Genomic DNA, 14,930 nt, shown 5'->3' with positions numbered 1-14,930 from the left:
CCGGGCGGGCCGGCCTGGTTGTCATGAGAGCGGCGGCCGCGGCCCGGGCGATGGGCGCTGGCCGCCGCGGCTGCTCCTCGGCTGCCACCGCTACTGCGGCTCGGGGGTGTAGGCCGGCCCGGGGCGGGGGCGGAGGCGTTGCCTGAGGTCCGCAGAGGGTGCGGCGCTGCCGAGGGCCGGCGGAGATCCTGGGTCTTGCGAGTGTCCTGACAGGTACCCGAGCGGGCCGGGGCGGGACCGACGTGCGGGGTTTGGAGCGGCGGGGCTGGGTCCACTCAGGCCTCCGTGGGCGCGGCCCGCGCGCTGCGTCACCGCCCGGGCGGCCCGTGGCGCCTGCGCTCGGTCCCTGCGTTGGGCGGCTGCGCGAGCCCGGCGACCCCCGACTCCGTGCGGGCGAGGTGGGAAGGAGTCGTCTCTTGAACCTCGTCTGCTCCGAGGACTCTCTGGGGCACTTGGCGAACCTTGAGGTTGCTGCACCAAAAGCCATTTAACTGTGTGCCATTTACCGTAAACCGTTTAACTGTGTACTACTTACATTTTCATAAGAAAAAAGTGAGTACAAGTTTCGTCTCCTAAGCCTTGTAGCAAGACATTTGGAAGTTGCTGAATTGTTTCAGTGTAATGTAGCTATCCAATTTCCCTGATGCAGAGTCAAAAGCTGACTCCGCAGGGATGCCGAAGATGGAGCCTGCGCTCGTTGTGGGGAGAGGACCTCTGTGCACCCGGCCAGCTGGGGCCCGACAGAGCTCCGGTTCTCCCCAAAATGTTAATGGTGAATTTTGTAGTGCCTGATACTGGAGTCCTCAGTGACATCCCAGGTCTCTTACAGAAGACTTGAAGGATTATGCAGAAAAGATTCTAGGGTACAGGGTGGAAGGAGGTGGCCGGAAAAGAATCCTTCTCAAATACCCAAACCGAGGTAATAACGTTGCCTCTGCCGTTCCTCGGCACTTCTCCCTGGCTCCTAGATGCCAGGGCTGTGGTTGGAATGTGGGGAATCCCCAGCACAGGGCTCCCACCCTGAGCTTCAATAAGTTTGGCTGGACTTTAGAATCTACCACATGAAGAGAGGGTTAGAATGGCAGATTGGGCTTGAGCAGGGTCCCTCAGGCGGGGCAGTGCTCCAGGTCGAGAGGCCTGGCTACTGTCTTCTAGAGAAGACAGTGGATCCCTAAGAGGGGATGTATTCAGTCATCCTTCCAAAGGTGGGGCCAGTGACACTTGGCACGGAGGGGTGGGGGTTAGAAGTAGATGGGCTGGGGGAGGTATGGAGACCGAGGGGAAAATCAGCCCTGGCTGTGAGCCTGAACCCTAGCGCGTGGGAGGAGCTGCAGGCTGGGTCAGACTGGTGCCCGTCTGGCGTGGGAGCTGGAACACAGGCCACGGTCTGCAGTTGCTGTGGATTAAGTCACACACTCGTCCGTTTTCTGTGCCTGCATTTCATCAGTTTCCGGGTTGGTTTGGTGTTCCTCTACTATCCTCTGACATCCTTCAGTGAGCTTTGTATACCGAATGACTGGGATCTTTAATAGTGGTTTCTCATTCTGTTTTTAATGCGTCTGTTCATATAGTCCAAGAAACCTTAGCAAATGCCGGCCAGCAATTAATTTGTCAACATAGTCCTTTTCAGGGTCTCAATAACAGTCAGAGGAGGATCCAGATCCATCCTGAGCACGTTAAAACAAGCATGTCTTACGTGGGGTGTGCTCATGCGTTACCTCCTCCTGAAAATCTCAGTTAATAGTGTGTCCCACCCCAGAGAACCTTCTGGAGAAGGCTTTATGCTCTGTGTTTTTGAGGGCTCTTGGTTGCATACTGACCCTTCAGCCAAATCGGCCAACTGCAGAGCATCAACGGCCTTAGTAACTGGGGAGTCAGTGGGAGTCTGTGAGTCCTTTGGGCTTTAAGTCCTGATGCTCACAAGGTGGGGGTCCCTGCCTGTCTCAACACTGCTTCCTCATGTCAGCCCCACCCCCTGCCCAGAGCTCCCCGCTACTCTAGCAGCCGCCTTCCTCCCCACCCTCCTCCCAACCTTTACTCCCTACCCCTGATGCTGTGCTGCAGCTCAGCCCCCGCAGTAGAGTCCTGGGACTGAGCACCTTGGTCCCGTTCTCATGGCTCCATCCCTGAGTCAGTTTCTGAGGAGGACGTGGAAGTCTTGAACTGACCAAGCTGGGAAACATGCCCCACAGTCAGGGGCTGAGGGGTGCAGGGTGTGGGGAGGGCAGAATCATGGAGGGAAATTGGGATTGAGGTGCTATTTTCAAAGGAGTGGGCAGAGCTGGACATCATTACAGCCACGCTCAACATGATGGTAGGTAGCTGTGAGCCAAGCCAGGTGTGATTTTTTTCTCCTGAGAGAAAAAATCATCCAGGCAATACTTACCCATCTCCCCACCGTTGGCCATGCAGCCTGGCCCCAGGAGCACAGTTGTGCACAGAAGGGTCTGTCTGTGGTTCTGCTCTGCCTCTGCTGGTCAGCATTTTCAGGTAGCAATGATTATGCTGTTGATTAAACTGCCCCTTTCCCCCTTATCTTTGTATAGCTGTTTAACACACTGGTTTATTAGTTTCCTAACTAATTTGAAAAACTTCATATCCATATCTTAGCAAAAGACCTCGTTTTTGCCATAACAGAGTAACACAAACTGGATGAATTAAAGCCACAGAAATATGGAGGCTAGAAGTCCAAAATCAAAATGCACGTGTGCAGGGCCACGCCCCCTCTGCAGATCCTCCTGGGCCCTCCCAGCTCTGGTGTCTTGGTGGTCCTGGTGCATGTGCAGGGCCACGCCCCCTCTGCAGATCCTCCTGGCCCCTCCCAGCTCCGGTGTCCAGGTGGTCCTGGTGCATGTGCAGGGCCACGCCCCCTCTGCAGAGCCTCCTGGGCCCTCCCAGCTCTGGTGTCTTGGTGGTCCTGGTGCATGTGCAGGGCCACGCCCCCTCTGCAGATCCTCCTGGCCCCTCCCAGCTCCGGTGTCCAGGTGGTCCTGGTGCATGTGCAGGGCCACGCCCCCTCTGCAGATCCTCCTGGCCCCTCCCAGCTCCGGTGTCCTGGTGGTCCTGGTGCATGTGCAGGGCCACGCCCCCTCTGCAGAACCCTTCTGGGCCCTCCCAGCTCTGTGTCCAGGTGGTCCTGGTGCATGTGCAGGGCCACGCCCCCTCTGCAGAACCCTTCTGGGCCCTCCCAGCTCTGTGTCCAGGTGGTCCTGGTGCATGTGCAGGGCCACGCCCCTCCGCAGAACCCTTCTGGGCCCTCCCAGCTCTGTGTCCAGGTGGTCGTGGTGCACCTGTGCAGGGCCATGCCCCCTCTGCTGGCCCCTCCTGGCCCCTCCCAGCTTTGGTGTCCAGCAGGGCCACAACCCCTCTGCAGAACCCGTCCTGGCCCTCCCAGCTTAGGTGTCCAGGGGGTCTTGATGGCCTTGGCTTGTAGGTGTGTTGCTGCAGCTGCTTGGCCCTTGTCACTTGGCTCCTGTCTGTGTGTGTCCCTGGCTCTTTACTGATAAGGACACGGTCGTGTTGGAGCAGGGCCCTCCCTACTCCCATATAACCTCCTCTTAACTTGCACGCTGTTCCTAGACGTCCTGTCAGTGGTCCCGGGAGTGAGGACTTCAGAGCGCTTTGGGGACACAGTGCAGCCCACGATGCTGCTCAGGCTCTTTGGACATGTTAGTGTATTTGGGAAAAGTCACGGTAACGTGAATGATACTGTTAAGTAGTATCAGAGGTACCTTAGAAATTACATAATAGAAACTAGACTGTTTCAAAGCAATGGGACAGTCTGACTGGGCTGTGAATTACTTGTGTGTCAGCGAGGCGAGAACTAACATGTAAGTGACACTTGTGACAGTGTCACGATGTGCCCCTGAGTCCCTCAATTTTGAAGCCATCTCTCCTGCTCTCGCACACAGCCCGGCTCGCAGAATGCCCCACAAGATTGGATTTGTCGTCGTCAGCTCATCTGGACATGAAGACGGCTTCAGTGCCCGGGAACTGATGATCCACGCACCGACCGTCAGCGGGTGGAGGTCACCGAGGTGGGCAGGATGAGGGACCATGGAGGGTGGGTTGTCAGGGGCACGTGGGCTCTCTTGGTCTAAGTGCTAATGTTGTTACAACTCAGATGCAGGACCATGCAAGGGTAGGGTTGTGCCGCCGCCTCACCCATCTAGTTACATACGGGACTCTTTTCTTTCTGTTTTTAATGAAAATTTGTTGAAACTTTTCCTCTTTAACCCACATTCACTTAAGTGTGCACATACGGAAAAGTAGAAGGAGAACTGCCTGCACCCCCAGCCCCCCTCCCGCACCCAGTTCCCTGATTGAGGGCCAGTCGGCGTTCTCTGTGCTGGGTGGTAAGGATTTTGCATCTCACCGCTGTCATGTAATATAGGACCTCAACCCAGAAAGTCTCTTTCAGATTCGTCTAGAATGTTTATTTGTACACCTTTAAAAATGCTCGTTACTTGAGTGATGTAACACTAGTGAGTGTTTTTCAGAAACGTTTTCCCGAGAAGCCTTCTTTCTTCCCCAGAGGTGGGGCAGAGTTGGTTATTGGGCTGCCCCGGGGCCTGATCGGGCTTCCCAAGTGTTGTCAGCGTCGGCCACCTGAGGCCGCTCACCTCCCGGGTCCGCGCTCCTCGAGCCTCGTGTTCCAGGTGCCAGTAGAAGGCTGACTGTTGCTCCTAAGTCATGAGTGTGTGAATCTGTATGACATTTACACTCAGGCATGTACTCGTGACTTACATTTACTCAGGAGGTATATTGCTGAAAAGTTGAATGCAAATCCCATTTAAAATTCAGACGCGTTTTCCTTTCGGAGTTTTTCAGAAATGATCATGCAAAACAAAATTTAAAGTAACATGACAGTTCCAAATTATATAATGGTTCTGACCCCCGACGTGGGCCTGAACGTAGCCAGCTGAACAAATGAAAGGACCGTGGGATATCAGGTGAACATTTTTGCAACCAGTGCTCTTGCTCCCTGATTTTCTGTAATTGGGTTTCTACCTCTCCTGGAACATTTATCCATGTGCAATAGGCGGTATTTGCTGTCATTCCAACACCTCCTTACTCAGCAAATAGGTAACTGGGGGCCATGCACTCTTTAGCCAGTAAGTTAAGTGATCACCATTGGGCGGCTACTCCTTTGGCTATGGAATCGGCCAGCTCTTCTAATGGTGGGAAGAGGTTTCTGATCATGTTCGTTGGCACCTACTGTGATGGGAGGAGAAGGACTCTCCCTACAGAGGCAAACCCAGGGTCATATACTGTGCCTCCGAGAAGCTCCATATAAGGCAGCTAAGGAGGTTTAATAGGGTGGATCCATGGGGGGTTTCTATTTTGTTATGAAGAGAAAGTAGAACAGCGAATATAGCAAAAGCACGCTGTTTTTCTACACTCCAGCTATGAAGACGACGAGGTGTCCAAGCATGGGGCCATTACCAGGACTTCCACATGTGAAAATAGCCAGGAGGAGATGTAGGACCCCCTCCTCAGGAGCGGCATTTGTGGGCTCGTTTGTCCATATCAAGGAGTCATTAGCGTCATTCAGCCAAGCCTCAAATACGACGTTATCACATACTGAGAGTCTTCCTAAATACAGGGGTATGACAGCCAGCTAACACACGGTCTGACTTGCGTCGGCTACTCCAGTGTCGTCTGCATGTATATCCAAGAGAACTTGAATTAAGCCACATAACAGGGCACATGAATTTCGTATTCTCACCTTATTAGAGGGCCCTACAGAACAGTTAAGTACAGAGTGGCATTGGGATTCCAGAGAAGTCACTTACATGGTGAGTAAGGGGTCACTGCTGTCATGGACAGGTCAAGGTTTCTGGTGACAAATCCAACAATCAGAAAGGCACCCCTCTTTCACAGGAGATTGGGAAATGTGTACAAAAGTGGTGTCTGTCCAAGGAAGAGCGGGGGAAATAAAGTTAGCAGCAACGGTGAGAAAAGGGCATAGGGGCCTGGTCAGTCCTGGTCATCCGTCTCGTCAGATGTTGTCTGCTTCCATTCCTGGAAATCGGTGCTTTCACATCACCACTTGTTGGTGTGCAGGGCCATCCACTCAGGGCTTGGTGCTCTCTCTAGGTGTGACATGAATCCAGGAGCTTAGCAGCACAAGGGTTGATTAGCAGTACCCGATGGGGCCTTTCGAGTGAGGTTGAAGGGAGTCCTTCTGGAGGTGTCTTTTCCAGAAGGTGAAATCTCTAGGTTGCAAGGTGTGATGCTCACAGCATTCGTCTCCTGGGAGCCTGCTGTGAGAAGGTTATGCTATTAAAGCATGATTGCTGTCAGTGGAAGCAGTAAGGCCCTTGCAGTATTGAGGCACGTCTCTGTTTATCAGCTGTAGGTCAGAAGAGGCAGGACTGGCTGTCCTGGGCATCCTCTGACCATCTCAATGGGTGAGTGTTTGAGTTCCCAAAGGAGTGGATCTACGGGTTTATAGGAACCAACAGCGATGCTTTTGGTCAAGGAATTTGGAAGATCTCTACAAATGTTGCCAATTGGGTCTTAGTAATGTCGTTAATGCATTAGATTAGCCCTGTGGATTGAGGATGGTAAGACAGTAAAAGTGTAAAACCGACCAGACAGCACAGACCCACCTGTCCAAGTGTTCAGCTACTGAAGTTCAAGGGGTTCCCCTGGTATAGATGGTCTTTTCTAACAGGATCTCAGCCACAGAAGAAGCAGTAGCCTGTCTACAGAGGAAAGTTTCAGTCCAGTGAGAAAATGTGCAGCTCATAACTAAACATGTTTATGTCCCTGAGATGGGAACAGCTGAATAAAATCCCTTTGCCAGTCCTCACATGGCCCGTGAGCAGTTTAATGCAGTGCAGACAGGCTTTCCTGGATTAAGTTTCAGACAGATGAACAAGTAAGGGGGGCGCTTTTCACAGCCTTAGTAGTATTGTCCCTCCAATACTGGCTCGTGAGCTCTGTCGTTTTTCCAGTAGACAGTGGCATCATGCATGTACAGTGGGCACTGATGGGGACTCTGGAGCTTCTGCTAGGACCAGATTGTGGTTTGGCCCAAACCAAGAGTTCTCTTTTTATCAAGTCAACAGTTATTCAGTTCCCAATATTGTTTTTCCTTTTCTGGGGCCAGTTGTTGGGCATTTCTAGTCAGCGTTCCCAAATTGTCCTCTGGGGCACATGGGGCTGTCCCTTTGGACCACGATAGAGGTTTAGCCAGAGGTTCCTTTGAGAGCAGCGTTTTGGCAGAAACGCCAGCAAGGTTGTTTCCTTTCACTTCCAGGGAGTCAAGTCAGGAATGCCCAGGGACCTTGACAGCAGCCAGGGCAGGTGGCATGGGTATGACATCTAATAAATCTCAGACATAAGAGCCATTTTAAACTTTATTCCCATCAGAGGTAGGTCAACCTTGCTGTTTCCATATCATCCCAAAGTCATGGGCAACTGCACAGGCATACAGGCTCTGAGTATAAATGCCAGTGGTTTTGCCCGTGGCTGCACCCCGAGCGCCAGCGAGAGGGTGTGCTTCCTCCTGTTGGGCTGAAGCAGACAAGGGTATCGGTGCTGCCTTGACAGTTTTGAGAGGCGCTGCGGCAGCAGCCCCACGTGGTATCTGCCTTTTCATCCTGTGAATAAGAACCTTAGTAAACCATGGGAAATCTGCATTGGCCAGCGGAGTCTCCTGTGAGTTACTGCAGAGTCAAAGGGATGTGTTGGTGTGAGCCGTCTGAAGGAGTTTTGTCGGTGAAGCGGGAGAGGAGTAGCAGGGGTGAGGTTATTACAGCAGGAGTGAGTTATTCAGGAGCAGTCAGAAGGAGGGTTTCCAGGAAGTAAGACGGCTGGCGGGCCAGCATGGTGAGGATTCGAGAGAGCTTCAACTGCACAGGCTACAGAGATGGTTAGAGGAACCCAGGGATTAGTTTTTGGTGCCCAGAGTGGCTCTGAGACAAGGGGGCTGTCCCCATGGCACAGGGTCCAGCTGTCGGCCGTGATACCCGATGGGTCGATGATGGTCCCTGTGTTTTGGGGCGAGTACTCCAAGGGTGTTTCCCCCTTCCTCATGTCAGAGAGGAAGAAAGGAAACTGATAACTGGGATGTCCAAGGGCAGGGCCCTTATTAAACTTCTCTTTAAGGCTCCAAAGGCAGTATCATCCTGATCTCCCCAAATAAAAGGACCAAGTTTGTTGGTTTTTAGAAAACATATACGGGCTGGGCCTTAAGAGAGAAATTTGGAATTCAGTTTTGACAGCAGCTAGCTACCCAAAACACCTTGTAATTGGACTGAGTTTCAGGTTTGGGGAAGTTGAAAATACTGTGAAGCCTACAGGAATCTAAATGTGGCCTCATTCTAAGATCAGGTGCCCTAAATACTGAACCTAAGTTTGAGCAAATGGCAGTTTTTCCTTAGAGACCTTGTGTCCCTTTAAATGGTTTAACAAGTGAATGCTGTCTTCCTGTGAAGTTTTAGAGGAGAGCACAGAAGCAAACCATCCATATGTTTTAACAAAGTAGAGCCTACAGAAAACTTTATTGTCCAGATGAGCCTTTAAGGTTGGAGAAGTAAGAGGGACTTTCAGGGCCTTTCCTGGTGGTCCAGTGGTTAAGACTCATCCTCAGGAAGCAGTCCACAGAGCAGTCACAGGGTGATTCTGCTCCTGGTAGGAACGGATGCCGGTCTTAGATGGATTTAGGGACCACAGGGTGCCAGGGGTAACGACGTTATGGATTCCAGAGATCCTGGACAGACCTCCATGCTCAGCCATTGCATTTCTCATGGGCGAAACAATGCTGCAAGGACTGGTACGAGCGAGCATGTGGCCCTGGCTTTGAAATCTTCTGCTATGGACTTGATGCCTCTAAGGACCTCTGTTTAATTATAAGGTATTGATTAATTCTGGGGAGAAGTTTTGAGGGATATATTTAAATATTAATAGGAGAACACTGGATTCTGTGAATTTCAGTTGAAGATTTTTCATATAAGGAGAGCAGTAGCCAATCCAGTGGTGACCAGTGATTAGTGTCCTTGAAATCAGCTCTAGTACATCTGAGACCGAGCAAGTAAAAGATAGTGGAGGTCTTTCATTTCACCTGGTTGGCTATTTTGATGGCCAACAGTTCAAATTCTAGACCTGTTTCCCCCTTCAGGAGAAAGACATTCCAGGATGGCACTTTCCTGAGAAATCTCTGCCCCTGCTCGAATAGGGGTGAGAGAACTGAAGGAGGAAAGAGTACGTGTCTCTCAAACAGCCTGGATGAAAGGGATCAGCTTCCAAGATGGGGACCTTCTGGGGTTTGTTAGCAATCCCCTGCTTTTGCAGCTGTTCAGCACTCTGAGGCAGGAGCTGCCTGAGAGCAGTGGGCTGAGCACCGAGAGTGTGGCTCTGGTGTCAGTGAGGACACAGATTCCTTCCCAGTCCGGAGGGTGGTTTCTCCAAGCCAATTAGAAGGTTTGGGAAGAATACCTGTGGTTCCTCAGAGCCTGGTGCTTGGGTTAAGAGGACATGGAAAGGTTGTTTGGAGCGTGGAAGGCACCTGCAGTGCCTAAGCCCTAAAGGTCTTTTTGTTTTTTTTCCCCAATGTCCTGGCTTTTTGCAGTAATAGCAGAGACCAGGGGTTTTGTTTTTGTTCGGAGGTGTGACGGGGGCTCTATTTGTTGAAGATTAAGGATGTTAGTGGCTTTCCTTTTGGTTGACTCATCCAGGGCTCAAACAAGCTGGTCTACCAAAGTAACCAGACCTGGAGTGGACATGGTTTTCCATTCCATCCTGGTCCTTTTAACTGAAAGAGAATTCCTATTCAGCCCATTCATGAACGCAGAGTTGGAGGCAACCCAAATGGATTCAATATCCAAAAGAAGACCCGTCATTCTCAAGTCAACTATAGTGGTCGTGAGCAGGCTTTATAAGTTTCTGCATGCAAGCCTGAATTTTGTCCCAATCATCAAGATTAAGAAAACCTTTGGAAACTGTTCTGTGAAAATTTCTAGCAAGTTCTTGGGTTTCCTGCTGTCAGTCAGAGTCTGTTTCTCCAAATCCTTTTCAGGATTTTCCCATCAGGCAAGTTTCACGCAATGTCAGGCCTGATGGACATAAACGTGAGAAGCTAGGTTGCTAAGTTCAGAAGTGTGCTGGACTCCTCAGCAAATGCATGGGGGTCCTCAGTTCCTTTGGGAGAATCTCTGACTGTAGCTCAAAGTTCAGCTTTAGTCCAGGGACCATTAAGAACCTAGGGATTTAGCATCTGGACCCCTAAAAGGCTTAGCTTTCAAGGGGCAGGATTTAAGTTCAGGGAAGGGGGAAATGGGGAGGGGTTTGGAGAAAAAGGGAAGTTCAGCCAGAGGGGTGGGGGTTGAGGGGTGCAGAGGAGCAGACAGTGAGCAGAAGGGGAGGGAAAGCAGCACAGGGTAGGGGCAGGGGCCTCAGAAGCCGGCTTGTCTTCTTTCGATTGTTTGTTTGCCCCCACTAGCCTAGGAGTGATATTTTGTAAAGAGGCAATTTTTGAGTCCAGAATGTGTTTGGAAGCTCCAAGATATCAATTAAAATAAGCATCCCAATAAGGCTTTTTCATTTGGTTCTGAGAGAAATAGGATTGGGGCAGTTGAAAGTTCCCCAAAATGGCTGTTGATATTCTGAATTACGTGGGGGTGAAGTCAGTCCATTTAGTTAAAAATGTGCCTGAGGAAGGACCATAGTTTTTAAACGTAAAACCAACCAGGATCCCTGAAAGGAAGGCTGTCCCTGAAGTATTTAGGTGACCAGTGTCCCATTTCTCAGCTTTTTTCAAGAGCAAAAGAAAAATCCCTAAATAGTCTGATTTCAATGGAATTTTACCAAAATTCCAGCACACTTCCAGCAGGGAGGACAAGTTGGGGAGTACCAGCCAAAGGGGAGCCTGGTGGGAGTCTGTGGGGTCAAAAAGAATCGGGCACACTTAGCAACTAAACAACAACAACCCCCCAGAAGGACAAAGCCATCCCAAAAAGAAAAAAGGCAGGTCCTGGGTAAAGCCAAGAGCCTAGCCAAAAGGAGCAGCTCGACCTGAGAGGAGCCTTGCTGGCTGGCCTGGAAGGAGGAGGACTTGAAGGAGGGGAGCATGGGGCAAGGGCAGGGCCCCCTGCAGTTCCACGGTTCATCTCTGCCAGACCCCACTTCTTTTTTTTTTTTTTGATATAAATTTATTTTAACTGGAGGCTAATTACTTTACAATATTATAGTAGTTTTGCCATACATTGACATGAATCCACCACAAGTGTACATGTGTTCCCCATCCTGAACCCCCCTCCCACTTCCCTCCCCATCCCATCCCTCTGGGTCATCCCAGTGCACTAGCCCCGAGCACCCTGTCTCATGCATCGAACCTGGACTGGAGATTCGTTTCACATATGATATTATACATGTTTCAATGCCGTTCTCCCAAATCATCCCCCCCCCCCCGCCACAGAGTCCAAAAGACTGTTCTATACATCTGTGTCTCTTTTGCTGTCTCGCATACAGGGTTATCGTTACCATCTTACTAAATTCCATATATATGCATTAGTATACTGTATTGGTGTTTTTCTCTCTGGTTTACTTCACTCTGTATAATAGGCTCCAGTTTCATCCACCTCATTAGAACTGATTCAAATGTATTCTTTTTAATGGCTGAGTAATACTCCATTGTGTATATGTACCACAGCTTTCTTATCCATTCATCTGCTGATGGTCATCTAGGTTGCTTCCATGCCCTGGCTATTATAAACAGTGCTGCGATGAACATTGGGGTACACGTGTCTCTTTAAATTCTGGTTTCCTCAGTGTGTATGCCCAGCAGTGGGATTGCTGGATCATATGGCAGTTCTATTTCCAGTTTTTTAAGGAATCTCCACACTGTTCTCCATAGTGGCTGTACTAGTTTGCATTCCCACCAACAGTGTAAGAAAGGGTTCCCTTTTCTCCACACCCTCTCCAGCATTTATTGTTTGTAGACTTTTGGATCACAGCCATTCTGACTGGCATGAGATGGTACCTCATAGTGGTTTTGATTTCCATTTCTCTGATAATGAGTGATGTTGAGCATCTTTTCATGTGTTTGTTATCCATCTGTATGTCTTCTTTGGAGAAATGTCTATTTAGTTCTTTGGCCCATTGTTTGATTGGGTCATTTATTTTTCTGGAATTGAGCTGCAGGAGTTGCTTGTATATTTTTGAGACTAATTCTTTGTCCGTTGCTTTGGTTGCTATTATTTTCTCCCATTCTGAAGGCTGTCTTTTCACCTTGCTTATAGTTTCCTTTGTTGTGCAAAAGCGTTTAAGTTTAATCAGGTCCAATTTATTTATTTTTGCTTTTATTTCCAATATTCTGGGAGGTGCAGACCCCACTTCTGAACACCGTGTGACGTAAGCCTTAAATAAAGCAGTCAGTTGTTTTACCCGCGGAATGAGCTGATTGCAGAATGGCAGAGAAATTGCTTTTGGGACAGGCACGCTGGGGAGAGTATGGGTGAATCAGGACAAAGGAGAGAGAAGAACCTCACTTTATAGGGAAGAGGGGCAACTGGCAGGGGCTGCTCTGAAGCACAGTCCACTGGAGGAGAGAGGAGATCAGGGTGATGACGGTGTCTCTGTGGCTGGGGTGAAAGGAGGGCGTGCCTAAGGCTCCCCTCCAGGACCCAGCTCCATTTTATTTTTTGTATGTCAATTTAAAAAATTTTTTAGAACTTTTTGTTTTGTGTTGAGGTATAGCTGTTTAACGATGTTGTGATAATTTCAGGTGAACAGGAAGGGCCTCAGCCATACATATACACGTATCCATTCTCCCCAAACTCTCCTCCCTTCCAGGCTGCCGCATAACATTGAGCAGAGTTCTCTCTGCCATACAGTAGGTCCTTGTTGATTATTTCCTTTAAATATAGCGATGTGTACAGGTCCATCCCACGCTCCCTAACTGTCCCTTCCTCCGCACCTCCCCAGCAACGGTAGTTCATTCTCTAAGTCTGTGAGTCTCTTTCTATTTTGTAAGTAAGTTCATTTGTATCATTTCTTTTTAGAGTCCACATATAAGGAATGTCATATGATATTTCTCCCTCTTTGTCTGACTTACTTCACTCAGTATGACTCTCTGTAGGTCCATCCATGTCCTGCAAATGACATTATTTCATTCTTTTTAATGACTGAGTAGTATTCCATTGTATACATGTAGCATATCTTCTTTATCCATTCCTGTGTCTTGGCCATTGTAAACAGTGCTGCAGTGAACACTGGGGTGCATGTATCCTTTTGATCATGTTTTTCTCCAGGTACGTGCCCAGGAGTGGGATTTCAGGGTCGTATGGTAGCTCTAGTTTTAGTTTTTTAGGGAACCTCCATACTGTTCTCCATGGTGTCCATACCAATTTACATTCCCACCTACTGTGTAGGAGGGTTCCCTTCTCTGCACTCCTTCCCCAGCATTTATTCTTGGATTTTTTTGATGATAATCATTGTGGCTGATGTGAGGTGATGTCTCATTGTAGGTTTGATTTGCGTTGCTCTAATGATCAGTGATGCGGAGCATCTTTCCATGCGCCTGTTGGTCATCTGTTGTATGTCCTCTCTGGAGAAAGGTCTGCTCAGGTCTTCTCTGGCTCCATTTTGCATAGGGTTTCCCTTCATTGCTTTTACAATGTATTGTCCTTTCTTTTAATCAGTTTGAGGGGTAGTGTTGATTCATCTATAAACTCTCAATAAACTACCTTTGAATAGCTAAATCATAGCCTTTTTTTTTTTTTTTGGTTGCACTGCATGGTTTACAGGATCTTCATTTCCCAATAGGCATGGACAGGCATCAGACTCTGGCCACAGCAGTAAAAACGTCGAGTCCTAACCACTGTACCACCAGGGAATTCCCATAGCTTTTTTTTTTGAAGGGTTTTAAAATACACAACTTCAAAATTTTGTCAGTAGTCTTAGTGTTCCTTCAACAATTTTGTAGTTGTTTTTTTTAATAATAAAGGATTTCCTTCACACAGATTACTGCGTCCCTATGTCTAGAATGGTCTCACCACCAATTACAGTGTCTGTGCCCTGCATTGAGAAACAGTAAACATCATAAATGTCTACAGCAGCCTTGGCCGAAGGGTATTTGAAGCTCGAGTTGCTAGGTTCCCCATTTCCTGGCTGTCCTGCCCCACATGTGTCTCTTTTAACAAAAGTGGCAATTTTGAAAACTCAGTATTAGGAAACCCCAGGGATCTCACCCCCAGAATAAGAGTGTTCTGTCTGTCGTCACTGGCCCCACTTTCTCAGCCAAACACAGAAGTGCCCAGAGCCCCATCTGCTCAGCCTAACGTTCCTCCCTGTGCACTCCTTCTGTCAGGACGGGCAGGAGGCTGGCAGGCGGGGCGGGGAGCTGGGCGGGGAGCGTGTTCGTCTGTGTGGTGTCTCACGCCTCTCGGATGCCTGTGTGCAGTGTCAGGTCACCTGTGAGGTGCACAAGTTCAGGCTCAGGGTGGTGTGTGCTTGGGGTTCCTCCCCGAGGGGAGGTTTTCAAAGCCATGGGGTCAGGCGTATGCCCCACGCACGGCGAGTCTGCATAGGGAAGGGAGCCTGGAACCCTACCCAGGGCATAGACAGGACAGGAAGGGCCAGGTCAGGACCGGCAGGTGCATGTCGTACTCGGCCTCGTGGAGGTCAGTGACCTGTGATGTTGGCTGAGGGGGAAGCTAAGAAATGAGATGGGGCCAGGAGAGCAGGGATGGGTCACAGGAGGCTCCCCGGGCCATCTGGCATGTGTGTGTAGCTGTCTGGAGGGGTGTAGTGAGGCAGCTGGGAGAAGAGGCAGGAGAGGGCCATGCGGGCCAGCCGCCAGGTCACCACTGTGCTCTCAGGCATCGTGACGTGTGCTGGAGGGGCCCTGCCTACTGCCCCATCCTCAGGACTTCCTGGGCTCCAGTAGCCCCTGGACACCTGCTGCTGGGCACACCCAGCCT

At 49.9% G+C, this 14,930-nt stretch overlaps 1 protein-coding gene across 5 annotated transcripts in view; it reads left to right on the top strand.

Annotated features, from left to right (window-relative positions):
* The first annotated feature begins 6 nt into the window (after positions 1-6).
* Positions 7-14,930, top strand: part of CEP104 (centrosomal protein 104) — a 49,576-nt gene continuing 34,652 nt past the window's right edge. For 4 of the 5 annotated variants that reach the window (XR_015142767.1, XM_086342596.1, XM_086342595.1 and 1 more), the window contains exons 1-2: positions 7-213; positions 3,912-4,037. Coding sequence is in view for 4 of the 5 variants with exons in the window: in XM_086342596.1 (XP_086198722.1) it covers positions 3,925-4,037 (113 nt within the window). In the remaining variant the exon portion in view is untranslated. Of the gene's footprint in view, positions 553-3,911; positions 4,038-14,930 lie in introns of all 5 variants that reach the window. The other variant, XM_086342594.1, reaches the window with a different exon arrangement.

The sequence above is a fragment of the Bos grunniens genome, chromosome 16 (assembly GCF_055505025.1).
Source record: "Bos grunniens cultivar Pamir isolate PY7600 chromosome 16, Bosgru_T2T1.0, whole genome shotgun sequence".
Taxonomy (NCBI): Eukaryota; Metazoa; Chordata; class Mammalia; order Artiodactyla; family Bovidae; genus Bos; species Bos grunniens.
This window is presented reverse-complemented; position numbering and strand designations above follow the sequence as displayed.